Genomic DNA, 13,951 nt, shown 5'->3' on the forward strand with positions numbered 1-13,951 from the left:
ATATGGGTAAATGGAGATATATGATATATCTTGAAAGTTTACTGGTAAATGTAATGCATTCAGAATGATTATATTATGTATTGATTGCATTCAATAACAATAATAATAATAACAATATTTTTACATGTTAAAATATTTGTTATATCTACAGATTTGATAGATGTATTGATCATTATTGAAAATAAGAATAATTTGTGTGATTAATATTCCATCATAGTTATTCATAATTATTAATATTTATTTTTTTGAAATTTTAGCTGAGTTTTTTGTACATAAATAAAGATTCTATTACTTTACAGTATAATAAGAACATTAAGTAGAATAATTTTCATCTTATTTACTAAATTACATCCTTCATGTGTGTGTGTTTTATGCACCTTTAGTAGCAATAACCACAAAAATAATGAGTTTTTCACAACTAATTAAATCATTTTAATTATTGCATATTAATTATGTTAATTATTTAATATTAATTATCTTTCTTCAGGGCCTGGATCTATTGACCCTCCCTTACTCTCTGACATCCAACCCAGAAGTGCTTCTGTCTCCTGGTCTCCTCCGTCCCAGCCCAACGGCATCATCACCCATTATAACATCTACCAAAACCACCAGTTAAGTGTCAGTGTGCTAGGAAACAGCACCAGCCAGACTCTTTCTCAGCTTACACCCTATCAGCAGTACACCATAGTGGTGGAGGCCTGCACAGCAGCCGGCTGCACTCTTTCCTCTGAGTCCCACACCACACGCACCCCGCCAGCTCCCCCAGAGGACGTCCCACCCCCACAGCTTTACTCAGACACCCCCACGTCAGTGCTCTTGTCCTGGGCCCCACCACGTCATGCCAACGGTGAACTGGACGGCTACACCATTGAGAGGAGAGTCACTGGCACACAACAGATTTCTACTGTGGCCACATTGCAGCCCAACCAGACACTCACTTACCTAGACAGCTCTGCTACACTCAGCCCCTGGACCACTTATGAGTACCGCATTGTGGCGCACACAAGACTGGGTGGATCTAATAGCAGTGAGTGGGAGAAAGTGACCACTAGACCATCAAGGCCTGCAGGACTGCAGTCGCCTCATGTGCTGGTTTTGGGACCAGAGTCAGTACAGGTACATGGAAAGTCAGTTTGCATGTTACTTAACCCTTAAATGCAAGGATGTTTTCCCAATCATTATTACATATTCATACATATCAAACACAAATGGATCTCTAACTGCTGCAATAGCATACAGTTCTCGTGATATTTTAATAGCAATAACAAAAGAACAAAATGAAACACATTTCGTTATCTTTTAAAACTTAAAAAAAAAAATATTGTCTAACAAACAGTGATGGGTGAATTGCACTTTTTAAGTTTATAATCATCAGTTATTTAATTATTGTTGCCCCAGAAAAATATAATTACACTATTACATACCTTAGGCTGCTAGCGACTCTAAACACTTTTTGCAAAAAATTTATCAGACAGCAGACGTTCTTGTATATTGTATTATTTTTTTCTTTTGATATTGTTTATAATGAATAAACTAAGGAATACTAAGAAGGTTGAGGTTAGTGAATGTTGTCCTGGGTCGCTTAACACACAAGGTATGCATTTAAGGGTTAAAGGAGATTATGTTTGCAAAAAAAAAAAAAAGTGTGACAATAATTTTAAATAAACCTTTTGAAATATTTATTTTTAATTTGACTATCAAAAATATTAACAAAATGATCACAATCTTGTTTACAAGTTAAGTTATAATAGTTAATTGATTAAGACAATTGTTCAGAACTGACTCATATACAGTACTTTAGGCTAGAGAGAAAAAAATCACAAAAAATATATATATTTTACAAAATAATATTGATTATTGTTAATTAGTGAGGTCCAATAACAAGGTTAAAAGGACACATTCAATTGATCAAAAGTATTATTAAAAACATTTATAATGTTACAAAAAAGAAAATCAACTAAATGCTGATCTTTTTAACTTTTTATCAAACAATCTTAAAAGGAAAAATCTATCACAGTTTTGACTTAAATATTAATCAGCACAACTATTTTCAAAAAGTTTTTCACCAATAAGGTGCAAATGAGATCTCTGTTGTAATTGTTAGTGAGAAGCTACTGTATTTCTTCCTCAGAGCATCCATCATTTTTCCAGTGACACCTTCATGCTATGAGAACAATGATATGCATGGTTTCCGGGAAATTTCAGAGCTGATCATTAAGGACCAACCATTTAAGTCTGTCAGAGTATTGTGGAAACCCCTCATGAATTTGCCCTTGGTCATCTAGCTAACACTTTAAAGATTTTACTTCTTTATTTTGTTTATGTAGGATACACAAAGCATGCCAGACCTTAATAACTCTTTGACAAAGGAGATTTGAGTGTTTCAAGGCAAACTGCATCGACATCCCTGTAATTCAACAGACACAATACTCAAGAGGGCTAGGTAGCTTGCAGTCTTTTGGCTGGTTTACAGGTTGGATTTAAGGGCCGTTTATGTAACCAAACAAGCTTTGCAGCTTAGATCCTGCAGTGTGTAAATAACCCCCTCTCTTTCTCTCTGTTATTTGTTGTGTGCTAGTGCCAAGAAACATGGACAGAAATGCTTACCACTTCAAACAAAGGCGGCATTTGCATAAACTTACTTGAATTATTCATTTTCCCCTAACCCCCGGTTTAGTGTATTGTAATGCCATTATTATTTAATTAATTTGTTAACTGCTGCATTTGTATGTAACTGGATGAGAACGCTTCTACATGTAAACAACAAAAAACAAGCCAAAAAAAAAAAAAAAAACCTGTTCACATTAGCATACGCTATATTAAATTCCTGTTGAGATGCAAGCAGTCTCTGTGATGCTCATGGCAAACACCTTTGTTAGGATGATTTCATTTCAGTGAGATGCTTCCTGCATAGGCAGCTGTCTTCTAAGGCAGCACTGAGTTGACCCCCATCATGGAGCTGATTCGCACAGGAGACTCAATGTGCGGTGGAGTTCAACAAATGTAGCATGTTGCTAAGCTAACAGGCGTTACACTACATAACAAATCATAAAACAAATCAGATAAAATTAATTATTTTTAATTACACAAAACTACTTTTATCAATACTTTTACTGATACATTTTTAAATTAATTAAATTTTATTAACATTTCTCTCTTTTTTATTTTGTCGGGATTGTGACTATGATGCTTTACAGTGCTGCATCAGTAGGTGATAGTTGTGCGCGGGTCGTCTCAACCCATGGACCCTACGGGTCGGGTATAGAAATTGTCACTTTATCTCCTGGGCGGGTTGGGGCGGGTCATTAAAAAGGCAAAAAAAAAAAAAATCCATTTATGGAACTTAACTTGCGTGATGTCCCTGATGCGCAGATCATCTCATAACCTGCGGACCCCATGGGTCGGGTTGGGGTGGGTAAAGAAATTTTACTTTATTTGCAGGGCAGGCTGGGGCGGACCAAATAATTTCATAAAAGCGGGACCTGCGGGTTGAAAGTTAAACTTAAAATTAGGTTGGATCACTCCTGCTTAACCTTTTAATATCCATTATTATAACTTTTCTGTCATAATTAATCGTAACTCTAACATTTAGCCAATCTACCATTTCATCTCCTCTCCCCAGGCATGCACAATATGTTTAATGTGTCCGCCAAATGCTGATGCCTCCCTTGATCCAGAGACAGTATATAGCAGCAACAAGCAGCATTTCCTATGCAATTCCATTAGGATTTCATTATGATCTCCAAGGGGCTGAGGCCTCTTTTAAATGTAATGAAAGGAATATTCTGTCTTGGGTCAAAGTCAGGGTGCCTTCGCTTCATCACATGACGTCGGTTCCTCAAATTCATCGATATAAAAGCCTGAGATGATGTGTTGTGATATTGCACTGGACTCTGGCCCTTCTCTGCCGCCTTAGACATGTTTGTAAAACCATTTTAGTTTATAAAAACATGACCACAACAACACCATTAGATTCTGATGTCAAATTCTTCAGTGATACTGACAGGTTCGTATGTGTCCTGTGCATACTGCAGGTTACATGGACCGCTCCACTCATGCCCAATGGAGAAGTTGAGCGGTATGAGATCCGCATGCCTGATCCACGCATCTCACACACTAATACATCTGTACTCAACCATACAGTTACCAATCTGCTGCCCTACACCAACTACAGCATCACCGTCCTCGCCTGCTCAGGAGGTGGAGGCCATGTTGGAGGCTGCACTGAGAGCTCTCCAACGCTGGTTACTACATTACCCACAATCCCAGAAGGTCTGCCATCCCTGTCAGTAGTAGCCATCAGTGAATCTTTCCTAGCTGTTTCATGGCAACTCCCATCAAGGCCGAATGGGCCCAACATAAGGTACATATGAATGTTCAATCGATGTACAACATATTAGTTACTTGACAAATTTAAGTATTGTTACTTATTGAATTCATTACTTGTTATTTGTGTATGTGTAATAATTAGTAGTATAACTACTATATTTGATATGGTTATAAAAATGTACCGTATTTTCCGGACTATAATTCAAACTTTTTTTTATAGTTTGGCTGGTCCTGCGACTTATAGTCAGGTGCGACTTATTTATCAAAATTAATTTGATATGAGCCGAGAGAAATGAACCAAGAAAGAAAACATTACCATCTCTAGCTGCGAGAGGGCGCTCTATGCTGCTCAGTGCTCCTGTCTACACTGAAAACATAGAGCACCCTCTCGTGGCTGTAGACGGTAATGTTTTCTCTTGGTTCTTGGTTCTAAATAAATAAGATTTATAGTCCAGTGCGACTTATGTATGTTTTTTTCCTCATCATGACCTATTTTTGGACTGATGCGACTTATACTCATGTGCGACTTATAGTCCGGAAAATACGGTATGTTAAAATTGATGTTTACATTCCTCAAAGTATAATCAGTCAGTCAAACTAGCTAGCTAGCTATTTATTTATTTATATTTGATGTATATAGGTATGGATGAAAAGGATGATAAAATGGATGTTTACATTCTTCAGTAAATTCAATTGTAACCAAAATTGTAATTCATATGGTAAAGGAATTTCTAAAATGTCTTAATAATAATTAGGAATAAGTCTCCCTAGGTTGTGAAGAGTGAGGCACAACGTAAAAGTTCTTGTTCTTTCTCACTGTATATTTTAGTCTGTTTTGAGCTGATTAGGTGGTAAATAAAGGTCTGTTCACGGCGGATGATTAGAATTCATGACTACTTTTCCCGCTGCTGCTCTGTTTGTTTAACTAGGCTTATAAAGCGCACATTAAGCTGAGCTCTCCTGATTACAGGCGAAATTAGCATTACTGTTGAGGGAGAAAGAAAGAGAGAGAGAGAAAAGACAAAAGCACAAACCCAGCGAAACAGCGGTGCGGGTGAAATGGCAGGAGGATTGTGGGAGTAGAGCGGGCTCTGATTATCTGGCTGTTTCCGCTGCCCTCAGATTTGAGCTGTTGAGACGGAAAACCCAGCAGCCCCTGGCCTCCCGTCCCCCCGAAGATTTGAATCTGTGGTACAATGTTTACGCAGGAACCAAATTGTTTCATGAAGATAAAGGCCTTAGCAGGTGAGATTACTGAAATTAGCTTTAATGCAAACTTTGCCTTTGTGTACAAAACTGTTTTTGTGCACCGATGCCATCTTTTTAATGCTTTTCAAAGATACTTTGAGCAAATATTCCATAGAATTAAATTGTTTTCGGTTAATCTTTCTCTGGCACTCCTTGTGTGTACGCTGAAATAACTCCAACATAAAACCCCCAAATGTTTCTCATGTTTCCCCAAATGTATCACAGGTTCTGTCATTTAGATTCATGTCTGACTTCATTTAACTTTGAGCTTGACTTTAAGCAGCATATTTAAATACTTGACATTTAATGCAGTATTATCACAGCTTTTGTTAGTATTATACAGTCTCATTCGTATAAACACACTTTTCAGTGGATATATTTAGAATAGTTATCATAATCAAATGTATTTAAGTATTTTTCATATTTTTTTAAATATATGAATACATTAAAAATATTTTTAAATACAGTTTCATACAGTATAAATTATTTAATATGTACATGTAATGGTATAAATAATTATATATTTCTATATTATAAGATTCTGTGATTATGGCTCCAAAAAATGTCCTTGTGCATAATGATTTGAAATGTGTTACAGGTACACATGGTACGAATACAAACTTCTGGTTCACAATGATGTTGGCCACGCTTCAGGGGAGGTTGCCACAGGGGTCACACTGGCTGGGCAACCCCTCACCCCCACCAGCATATCCGTCCAAGTTCTCAATCATACAGCGATCCTGGTCAACTGGTCCACCCCCAGTAAGAGGCTAGAATCTCTATATTAAACTCATCCTGACCCTTGACCGATAATACATTTCAGGAAAGAATCTGTTAAGACAACTTGTTTCTGAGATTTGACCTTTAGTGCGTCCTGTTTCTCTCTCTTTATTTTATGTTCCCAGCTCTGCAAGATTTGCAGGGAAGTGTGGAGGACTACATCCTTATGGTTCTGTCCACCCAGCACAGGCAGACTCTTACACTTGACCCCGCTGCGACCTCTGTGGTCATCTTTGACCTGCAGCCCAGCACAGAGTACAAGGTCTCCTTGACTGTATCCAATGGCGCTCACAACATCACCAGTCCTGAGGTCAGCTGCACTACTACAGATGGAGGTGAGTGTTTTCTACATAGATGTTTGATACACACATCTTTTTTGACTGCCAAGCCACAGGGCCCCAGATTTGTTGTTTAACCTACCTGTTTTGACTGAATCTTTAGCATAAAACAAAGTATTAAATGTATTTATTGTTAAGTGCATGTACTGGTTGAACCGTTTATAATACTCTTGTTTGCCCTTTAAGTACGTGTAGGCAGTCAAAGTCTGTATTGAAGTGATTCAGTTGCAAAAATACATTTCTTGATATGTGAATGGAATCAAAATATATTCGCCACATTCTAGAACAAAAAGACCAGGTGGCGTCTAGACTCTTTTAATTTATATGTACAATCATGTTTTCTGCATCTACGCAAATAATGTAAAAGTTTGCAAAGCATCTTAGATTATATTTAGAAAAGTGGTTTAACTAAAATATGTTTACTAGACCACAACCATCTCTATATGTTTCACTGGATGAAATTTGGATTGAAGATATTGGCTAATTATGGTTTTCCTGTCAACACTTCAAATATTCCTGTGATTTCTGTCAGCCTGCCTCTCTCATATCATTCCAGAAGCCCCTGCTCTCAGAGATAAAAAAACGGATGAGGAGAAGAACTGATTGATTTAATATTTTCCTTTACCAAAATTTTGATATCTTGACCTCTGTGCTATAATCAATAGTCATTAAGCTGTCCTCTTACACAGTTAATATACTGATGCAGTGATAGCACAGGAAACAGATGAAAGCTCAGCAAACCTCTTATGCATGCACACACACACACACACACACAGAGACCCACACTGCAGTGTTAGTTAAATTGTGCTTTACACACTAAAAACTAAACAACTGGTTTTCCATAACATACCTCAACTTCTATCTCTGTCTCCTATCAGTATAATTAAGAACATTAGAATAGCATTTGCTCCTAAATAAAGGTTATAAGTCATTTACCAAAGAGCTAATAGTGGTAGCTTAATTATTGCACAACCTAAAGGTCAGCTTATTAAAAGCAGTTGAAGTTAAAAGATCACACTATGCTGCATGTTAGTGTATATGTTAAGAGCCCGCTAATTAAAAACTGGAATGGAGACGAGGTTGTCCATGCAAAGTCTTGCATTAATAATACAGCAGCAGAAATCCCATGGAAAGAGACGCTTCAGGAGAGCACTGATATCAGTCACATACCAGTATTTCTCATTGCTCTTTTGGTCAATGATGGGGAGCAACAAGCGGGCACTAAGTATTTTTTAAAAGCTGCGTTCTAAACAGTCTAGCCTTTTCAAGTAATAAGTTACTTTTTCCAATTTTTTCAATGTAGCTGCTTAATAATTGAGACAATGACCAAATGTGCTCTCAGCTCTCCTGTGTCTCAAGTAGCATGTTGGGAAGTTGTTTAGCTCAGACAGTTCCTGAAAGTGAACCCATTTGACAAATGATTGACCGATTCATTTGATTCATCTGAGTTATTGCACTTGATTTTACAGTTTTATTTGCTTTTTAAGAAATATTTAATACTAAATAGTGTTGTTCATTGCGTTTTTTTTTTTTGTTTGTTTTTTTTTTTGTTATACTGTATATTAGGGTGCTTTTATTTTTATTTGATTTAATTTAGTGTAACTGTATCTATTCAAACTTTCCCTTTATTAAGGTACTTTTAGTTCTGCTCTTAAAAATTGTATGAGAGATTTATTGATATACTGTATTTCAGGAGCTTTGATATAGTTAGTGCACCTAACTACTATTAAAAAGAATATTTCGTTTGTTGTTTGACTGTATTAAAATGTGAGTAACTTGTAGCTTCTCCAACACTTCTTTGATTGATTGATTGATTGATTGATTGAGTGTCTGATGAAATATTTGATTGATTAGTAACAATCCTTACTTGAATTTTAGTTCATTAAGAGAAATGTTAGGGTCCATTCACACAGTTTCATGCATTCATTCATTCTTTTATTTTTATTTTATAATTTATTAACTTTAAATACATAAACTAGATGGACATTTGATCATTGCACTCACATCTTATGTATTTTGCAGTATCTTAACCTTTTTTTAGATTCTGCTTTTATTTCATTCCACATTCCTGAACTAAAATTTTATACACAAAAAGGCCTGTATGAACCATTGTTTGACCATCCTTTTAAGTGACATATCACCCATTATTGCATGACCAAAGGTATTTAGGTTACTGTTAGTTGTTGCCAATACCAAAACATGTATCTGGCCCTCACAAACCTACAGTAAGATCTGCTGTAAAGGTCCAAGCACTTTAACGTTGACTTCACTTGTGGACCTTTGTGTGAACAGGATATCTTCTGAAGGGAGACTTTTTGAGGCTTTGAGTAGGAAGAACAGCAGTTATATTCTTTAGTGAGAGGGGAAGTGTCAGGACCCCTCCTCTGTATCGAATTCATTCCCCAGCCCGTCATGTCAGCCAATGGCTTGTTCAAAGCCGCTGCGGAGATATTTGATCTCTCAGCTGTCATTAGCACTACACTCATGTCTTTCAGCTCTCTTTCACAAACTAACTTCACTAGCCTCAGAAAAGAAAGCTTTATCAATCATTCCCTTTTTACATTCTTTCAGAAGAGCCTTACAAAGTTGTCACAATAGCTGTTTACTAGAGTCACATCGAGCTGAAAAATTTGCTCTCTGGTCTTCTTTTGTATCTCAGTGTGATTTGTCATGGGAAAGGAAGGGAGGGGGAAAGTGAAAAAGCAGATGAAAATGGTTCAAGCTGTAGAGAGTATCCCCCAGACTGGCCCAGTTAACCCCCTCTGCCCCTGGTGCAGCACTCCAATCCCTGCGCGCTTCTCCAGGACTGATTCAATTTGCCCACAAACCATCTGCGGGAACCCCCGAAAGCAAGAGGGAAAGTGAAAGAGTCACACTCAGCCTTTTCTCATTCTGCCAGCCCTTCCTGATGTAATGCTGTCAGCATTCCCTGATGTACATATAAAATTACATTATTTATACACATGAGTGCACTCAGGAACACACATCAAACCGACACACGTGTTCTGCTGCTTTATTATTGGTTATTATTTGAATTAGACAACTGAGGGATAGTTATATATACATATACATATATACTGTGTGACCCTGGACCACAAAACTTATGTTTTCAAAAAAAAAAAAAAAAATTCAAAAAGTCTTATGTCGATGGGGTATATTCATAGAAATAACCAAAAAAATATTGTATAGGTCGAAATTATAGTTTTTTTTTTTTTTTTTTTGCCAAAAATCCTTAGAATACTAAGTAAAGATCATGTTCCATGAAGATTTTTTTTTTTTTTACATTTCCTACCGTCAAAGGGGAATTTCTCTTATAATTTATACAGCATTAAAATTGTATGATTTCTATATGAAAAGTGTACTTATTCTGTCACTTATCTCAATACTTTAAGCTAGGAGAGGATAATATTTTAAATAAAAAAAATAAAATAAAAATACACAGATCAGCTTTAAGAAAATACCTGTTCTTTTTTGTTTATCCCTTTCTTTCTGTTTCTCTTTCATGCTCTTTTTCTAAGGCAGAAATAAATGTGCTGCCCAAAGCCTTTTCAGAGTAGAATATGCTTTGTGTTTATGCTACTGCTGGCATGATCTTGGTCTGGGGAAAAAAAGAGAAAAAAGAATGAAAAACTGCTTTTTCTCCAGGCATTTTTCTGTAGATGTTGTTGTATTCTTTGTAGAGACTACTGCAGACTTGAGGACCTCAAGCCTTTCCTGAGCTTCATCTTGGGCAGAGGTTAAAGAGACAAATCTTGAGGATTGAGCTCTGCGGTTGTGACCCTATGTTTTCATGTGGGCCCCAGTCCATCTTTCTGAGTGATTTAGTGTGGCTTTCTCTCTGTATTGCAGAACCTGAAGGAGTCTTTCCTCCAGAGGTGGTGGTCCTAAACAGCACAGCAGTGAGGGTGCTATGGACGGCTCCTCTTGTTCCAAATGGTGTGGTCACAAAGTACTCCATCTATCTTGATGGCCATCTCTATGAGTCCACTAGCAATGCAACTGGATCACTGGAAGTGGGAGGACTCTTGCCATTCACTGTACACAGTATTCAGGTCTGGCCTTCTATCAAAACACACAAATACATCGTTTTATTTAGCACATATTAAAAGTTCAAAAGTCTGAGACCACATTGAAAATCTAGGATCTAAAGGTTTTGGATTTAACATGGGTAAGTATATAAAAGTGATTCCGTGAAATAAACAAGGATTTGACATCCTAAACGGATCATTATGTTTCTGTAATAATGCACAAATCATTTTACTTATTTTTTGTGCTGATATCAATTTTTTTTTTGTAAAAAAAACAACATAAAAAAAAAAAAACATTCGTAAAATGGTCTCAGATTTTGGACCTCACTTTGTTTTGGATTTAACCTGTGCAGTGGGTCTGCTGTTCTGTGTTTAGTTGGAGGTGTGTACCGTGTACGCGTGTGTGGAGAGTAACAGCACTCAGGTGACCACTGTGGAGGACACACCGACTGAAATCGCCAAACCTCAGATTCAGCTGCTTAGCTCTAGGTGAGTCAGTAGTCGATTTATTCATTTAATTAATTAAATATATACAGGGGGTGGGGAATTAAACCATTTATATAGTATATTTACAAAATGAATAAAGTTTGGCCCAAATCACCGGCAAAAGTAATGACTGTTGGGAAAAATAGCAAGAAGAAGCAAGAAAAATTTTTCAAAGTTTGCCTTTTTAAGAAGAATCACTTTATGTATGCCTCAATAGTAAGTCGCTTTGGATAAAAGCATCTGCAAAATGACTAAATGTAAATGCAGTGTGTCGGCTGCAAAGATGAAGTGGACTCGCCATCTCCACAGTACAGTGGCTGCACATTTAGAGAGAAATGAGCCTTTCATACAGATAACATAGAGTATTTATTTTTTATTTGAATTGGTTCATTTTAATGTTGACATTTCAAACTTTCTTTAGATATATATTTCTCATCTCATTATAAAATAATTGAAGGAACATTTGGCATCCCTAATTGTTCCTTCAATTATTTTATAAAATCATTATGAATAATTTCAAAACATATTTTTCCTATATATATCTCCTATATATCTACAGTTTTGCACTGGGAAATAAAGTGGGATATATAGTTTTCATATGTTTTACTGTTGTCTACTGTCTGTTGAACTTTTGCTAACTGGAGATTAGTGAACGTTTGATGACTTCAGCAGCTTGAAATCACAATATAAGACAACCTTACACATACTACAGTGTAACACAGTGTAAGCACTTGACGGCACTAGGGCTCTGTGTGCCATAATAAGCCATAATTCACACATTTCCTGCCGTGTTGTCTCCCACCCTCATGCCATATGACCAGTGTGCTGTACTCACTCCCCGTAGAATACTAACTACTGATCGATTGGCCCGACATGGCTGGCCGTGGCCTACACATGCCCCAAACAGTTCATTTATTTGCCACGCTAGATTTGCTCGAGTGGAGTTTAATCAATAGCTAATTCATTAATTCTGTCTCTGGTGCTATATGTGGGGGCTGGGGACAGGAATCGGCGGCTGGATTAAGCTTTGATCGAAATATGACAAGTGCTGCAATCGATGGCTAACCCACTGCTGCAGCCCAATATGAATTCCAGTTATTTCTCTCCGTGAGGGATTAACTGTGGACAGCAGTGGCACCCTTTGTAATATAATACTTACGCATTTGTTAAAGGGAAAGCTGCTTCCTCATCCCTGACCCATCAAGAAAAAGAGTAATCATGATTTTTTTTTTTTTTTTGAAGCCCACAGTAATCTCCAAACTATTTTCTGTCTGTACTTTAAAAGAGGAAGCCTTGTTGTATTTCATGAATTCCTAATCAGACACTAAGGTCTGTCAGCTTTAAGTCGTCAGAGGCTTTCACTATCAATTAGCTTCCTCATCAGGGAGGCAGCAGAGGAGAGGAGAGAGATCCATTGCAAACCGTAATTATGTCATTCTCTACACCGTGCGTGTGTGACAGGAGATTTGCACAACATAAAAGTGATGAGCAAAAAGCAAAGGAAGCCACATCACAGAGCGGTATGGATATTATCATGTGTGGAGAGGAGATGAAAAGATGATGAAAACAAAAGCACATTTCCATAAGGTTATGGCAACAGTTAAGAAAGAAATAAGGCTTGTTTAATGGCTTTTTGGATTTTCCTTCCTGTTTGCACTGTGCAGTGTGCCGCCAGAAGCAAATGTTTTTTTGTTTTTTTTTGTCCAAAAACTGGTCCTTCCCTGTCTGCAGTTCTTTTAGATACCAAGCTGCGGATACCAATGTAATTTTTTTGTTTTGGATTTACTTGCTTGCTTGTTTCTTATTTAGTCATTTATTAAATAATGCTAATAAACCAGCAGGATTCCTAGTATTTGTCATTTAAAACTTCATAATCATACCTTAAAATACAAGATAATATGTGATTAGTAAATAAATGTGTTGCTATTACTAAATATTACAAAATGTGAAACAGTAAAATTCTTGTAATGCAACTTAATATTTTATTGACACAATAAAGGTCTCAATATTTTATCCAATATCTCAAAGTAAGCAGTAGTGAACAAAGATTGTTCCTTTCTGTGGAAAGCCAGCTCTGCCGCATGATGAGTGGAGAGGAAAATCAATACAAGAACTACATCAGAAAAAGAAAAGATGACACATATCATAACTCATACTGAACAGCACATCTATTTGGCTCTAGTATATCAAGTTGTAGAAAGCATTATATAACGAGGCAATTATCACCATTTTTCTATTATATTACATGCTTTCTCCTTGACAGTGACGGAACAAAACAGAGTATGAACTAAAACCAGACTGACAGTCTAGTGACAAGCAGTATTTGTGAAGGTGTAATATCTGTGCTGTGTCTGTATTCTGTATGTTTTAGATCAGTTAAACTAGAATGGACATCACCTGGTAAGCCCAATGGCATTCTGGGAGGATATGACGTGTGGCGGAGGACTCTGCAGCGGTGCGAGGAGCTGCAGACCCAGCAGGTGTTTGCTCCTCAGGCTCACTGCTCGTACCTGGAGTGCCTTGCAGAACAAGACTTCTGCGGCAAGACCTGTTATAAGCCTGAGACACAGGTAACTACTCACTAACCTCAATTAAACTGTTATACTTGGATCATTAGTCTTGATAGTAGAGTATTCCATGAAGAAACAGTGATGAATCAGTTGGAGTGGCTGGTACTTATATATGAAGCACAGTCCCTGTGATTGTTTTCAGTTAAAAGATTATCTTGTCTTTTGCAATTGC

General features: G+C 37.0%; 1 protein-coding gene across 1 annotated transcript in view; it reads left to right on the forward strand.

Annotated features, from left to right (window-relative positions):
* Positions 1-13,951, forward strand: part of ush2a (Usher syndrome 2A (autosomal recessive, mild)) — a 202,054-nt gene that overhangs the window by 115,290 nt on the left and 72,813 nt on the right. Inside the window, exons 41-48 of the mRNA XM_026263516.1 lie at positions 488-1,116; positions 4,035-4,363; positions 5,452-5,574; positions 6,176-6,339; positions 6,483-6,692; positions 10,545-10,747; positions 11,100-11,212; positions 13,581-13,779. Coding sequence (XP_026119301.1) covers positions 488-1,116; positions 4,035-4,363; positions 5,452-5,574; positions 6,176-6,339; positions 6,483-6,692; positions 10,545-10,747; positions 11,100-11,212; positions 13,581-13,779 — 1,970 coding nt within the window. The remainder of the gene's footprint in view (positions 1-487; positions 1,117-4,034; positions 4,364-5,451; positions 5,575-6,175; positions 6,340-6,482; positions 6,693-10,544; positions 10,748-11,099; positions 11,213-13,580; positions 13,780-13,951) is intronic.

This window comes from Carassius auratus, unplaced genomic scaffold (genome assembly GCF_003368295.1).
Source record: "Carassius auratus strain Wakin unplaced genomic scaffold, ASM336829v1 scaf_tig00216558, whole genome shotgun sequence".
NCBI lineage: Eukaryota > Metazoa > Chordata > Actinopteri > Cypriniformes > Cyprinidae > Carassius > Carassius auratus.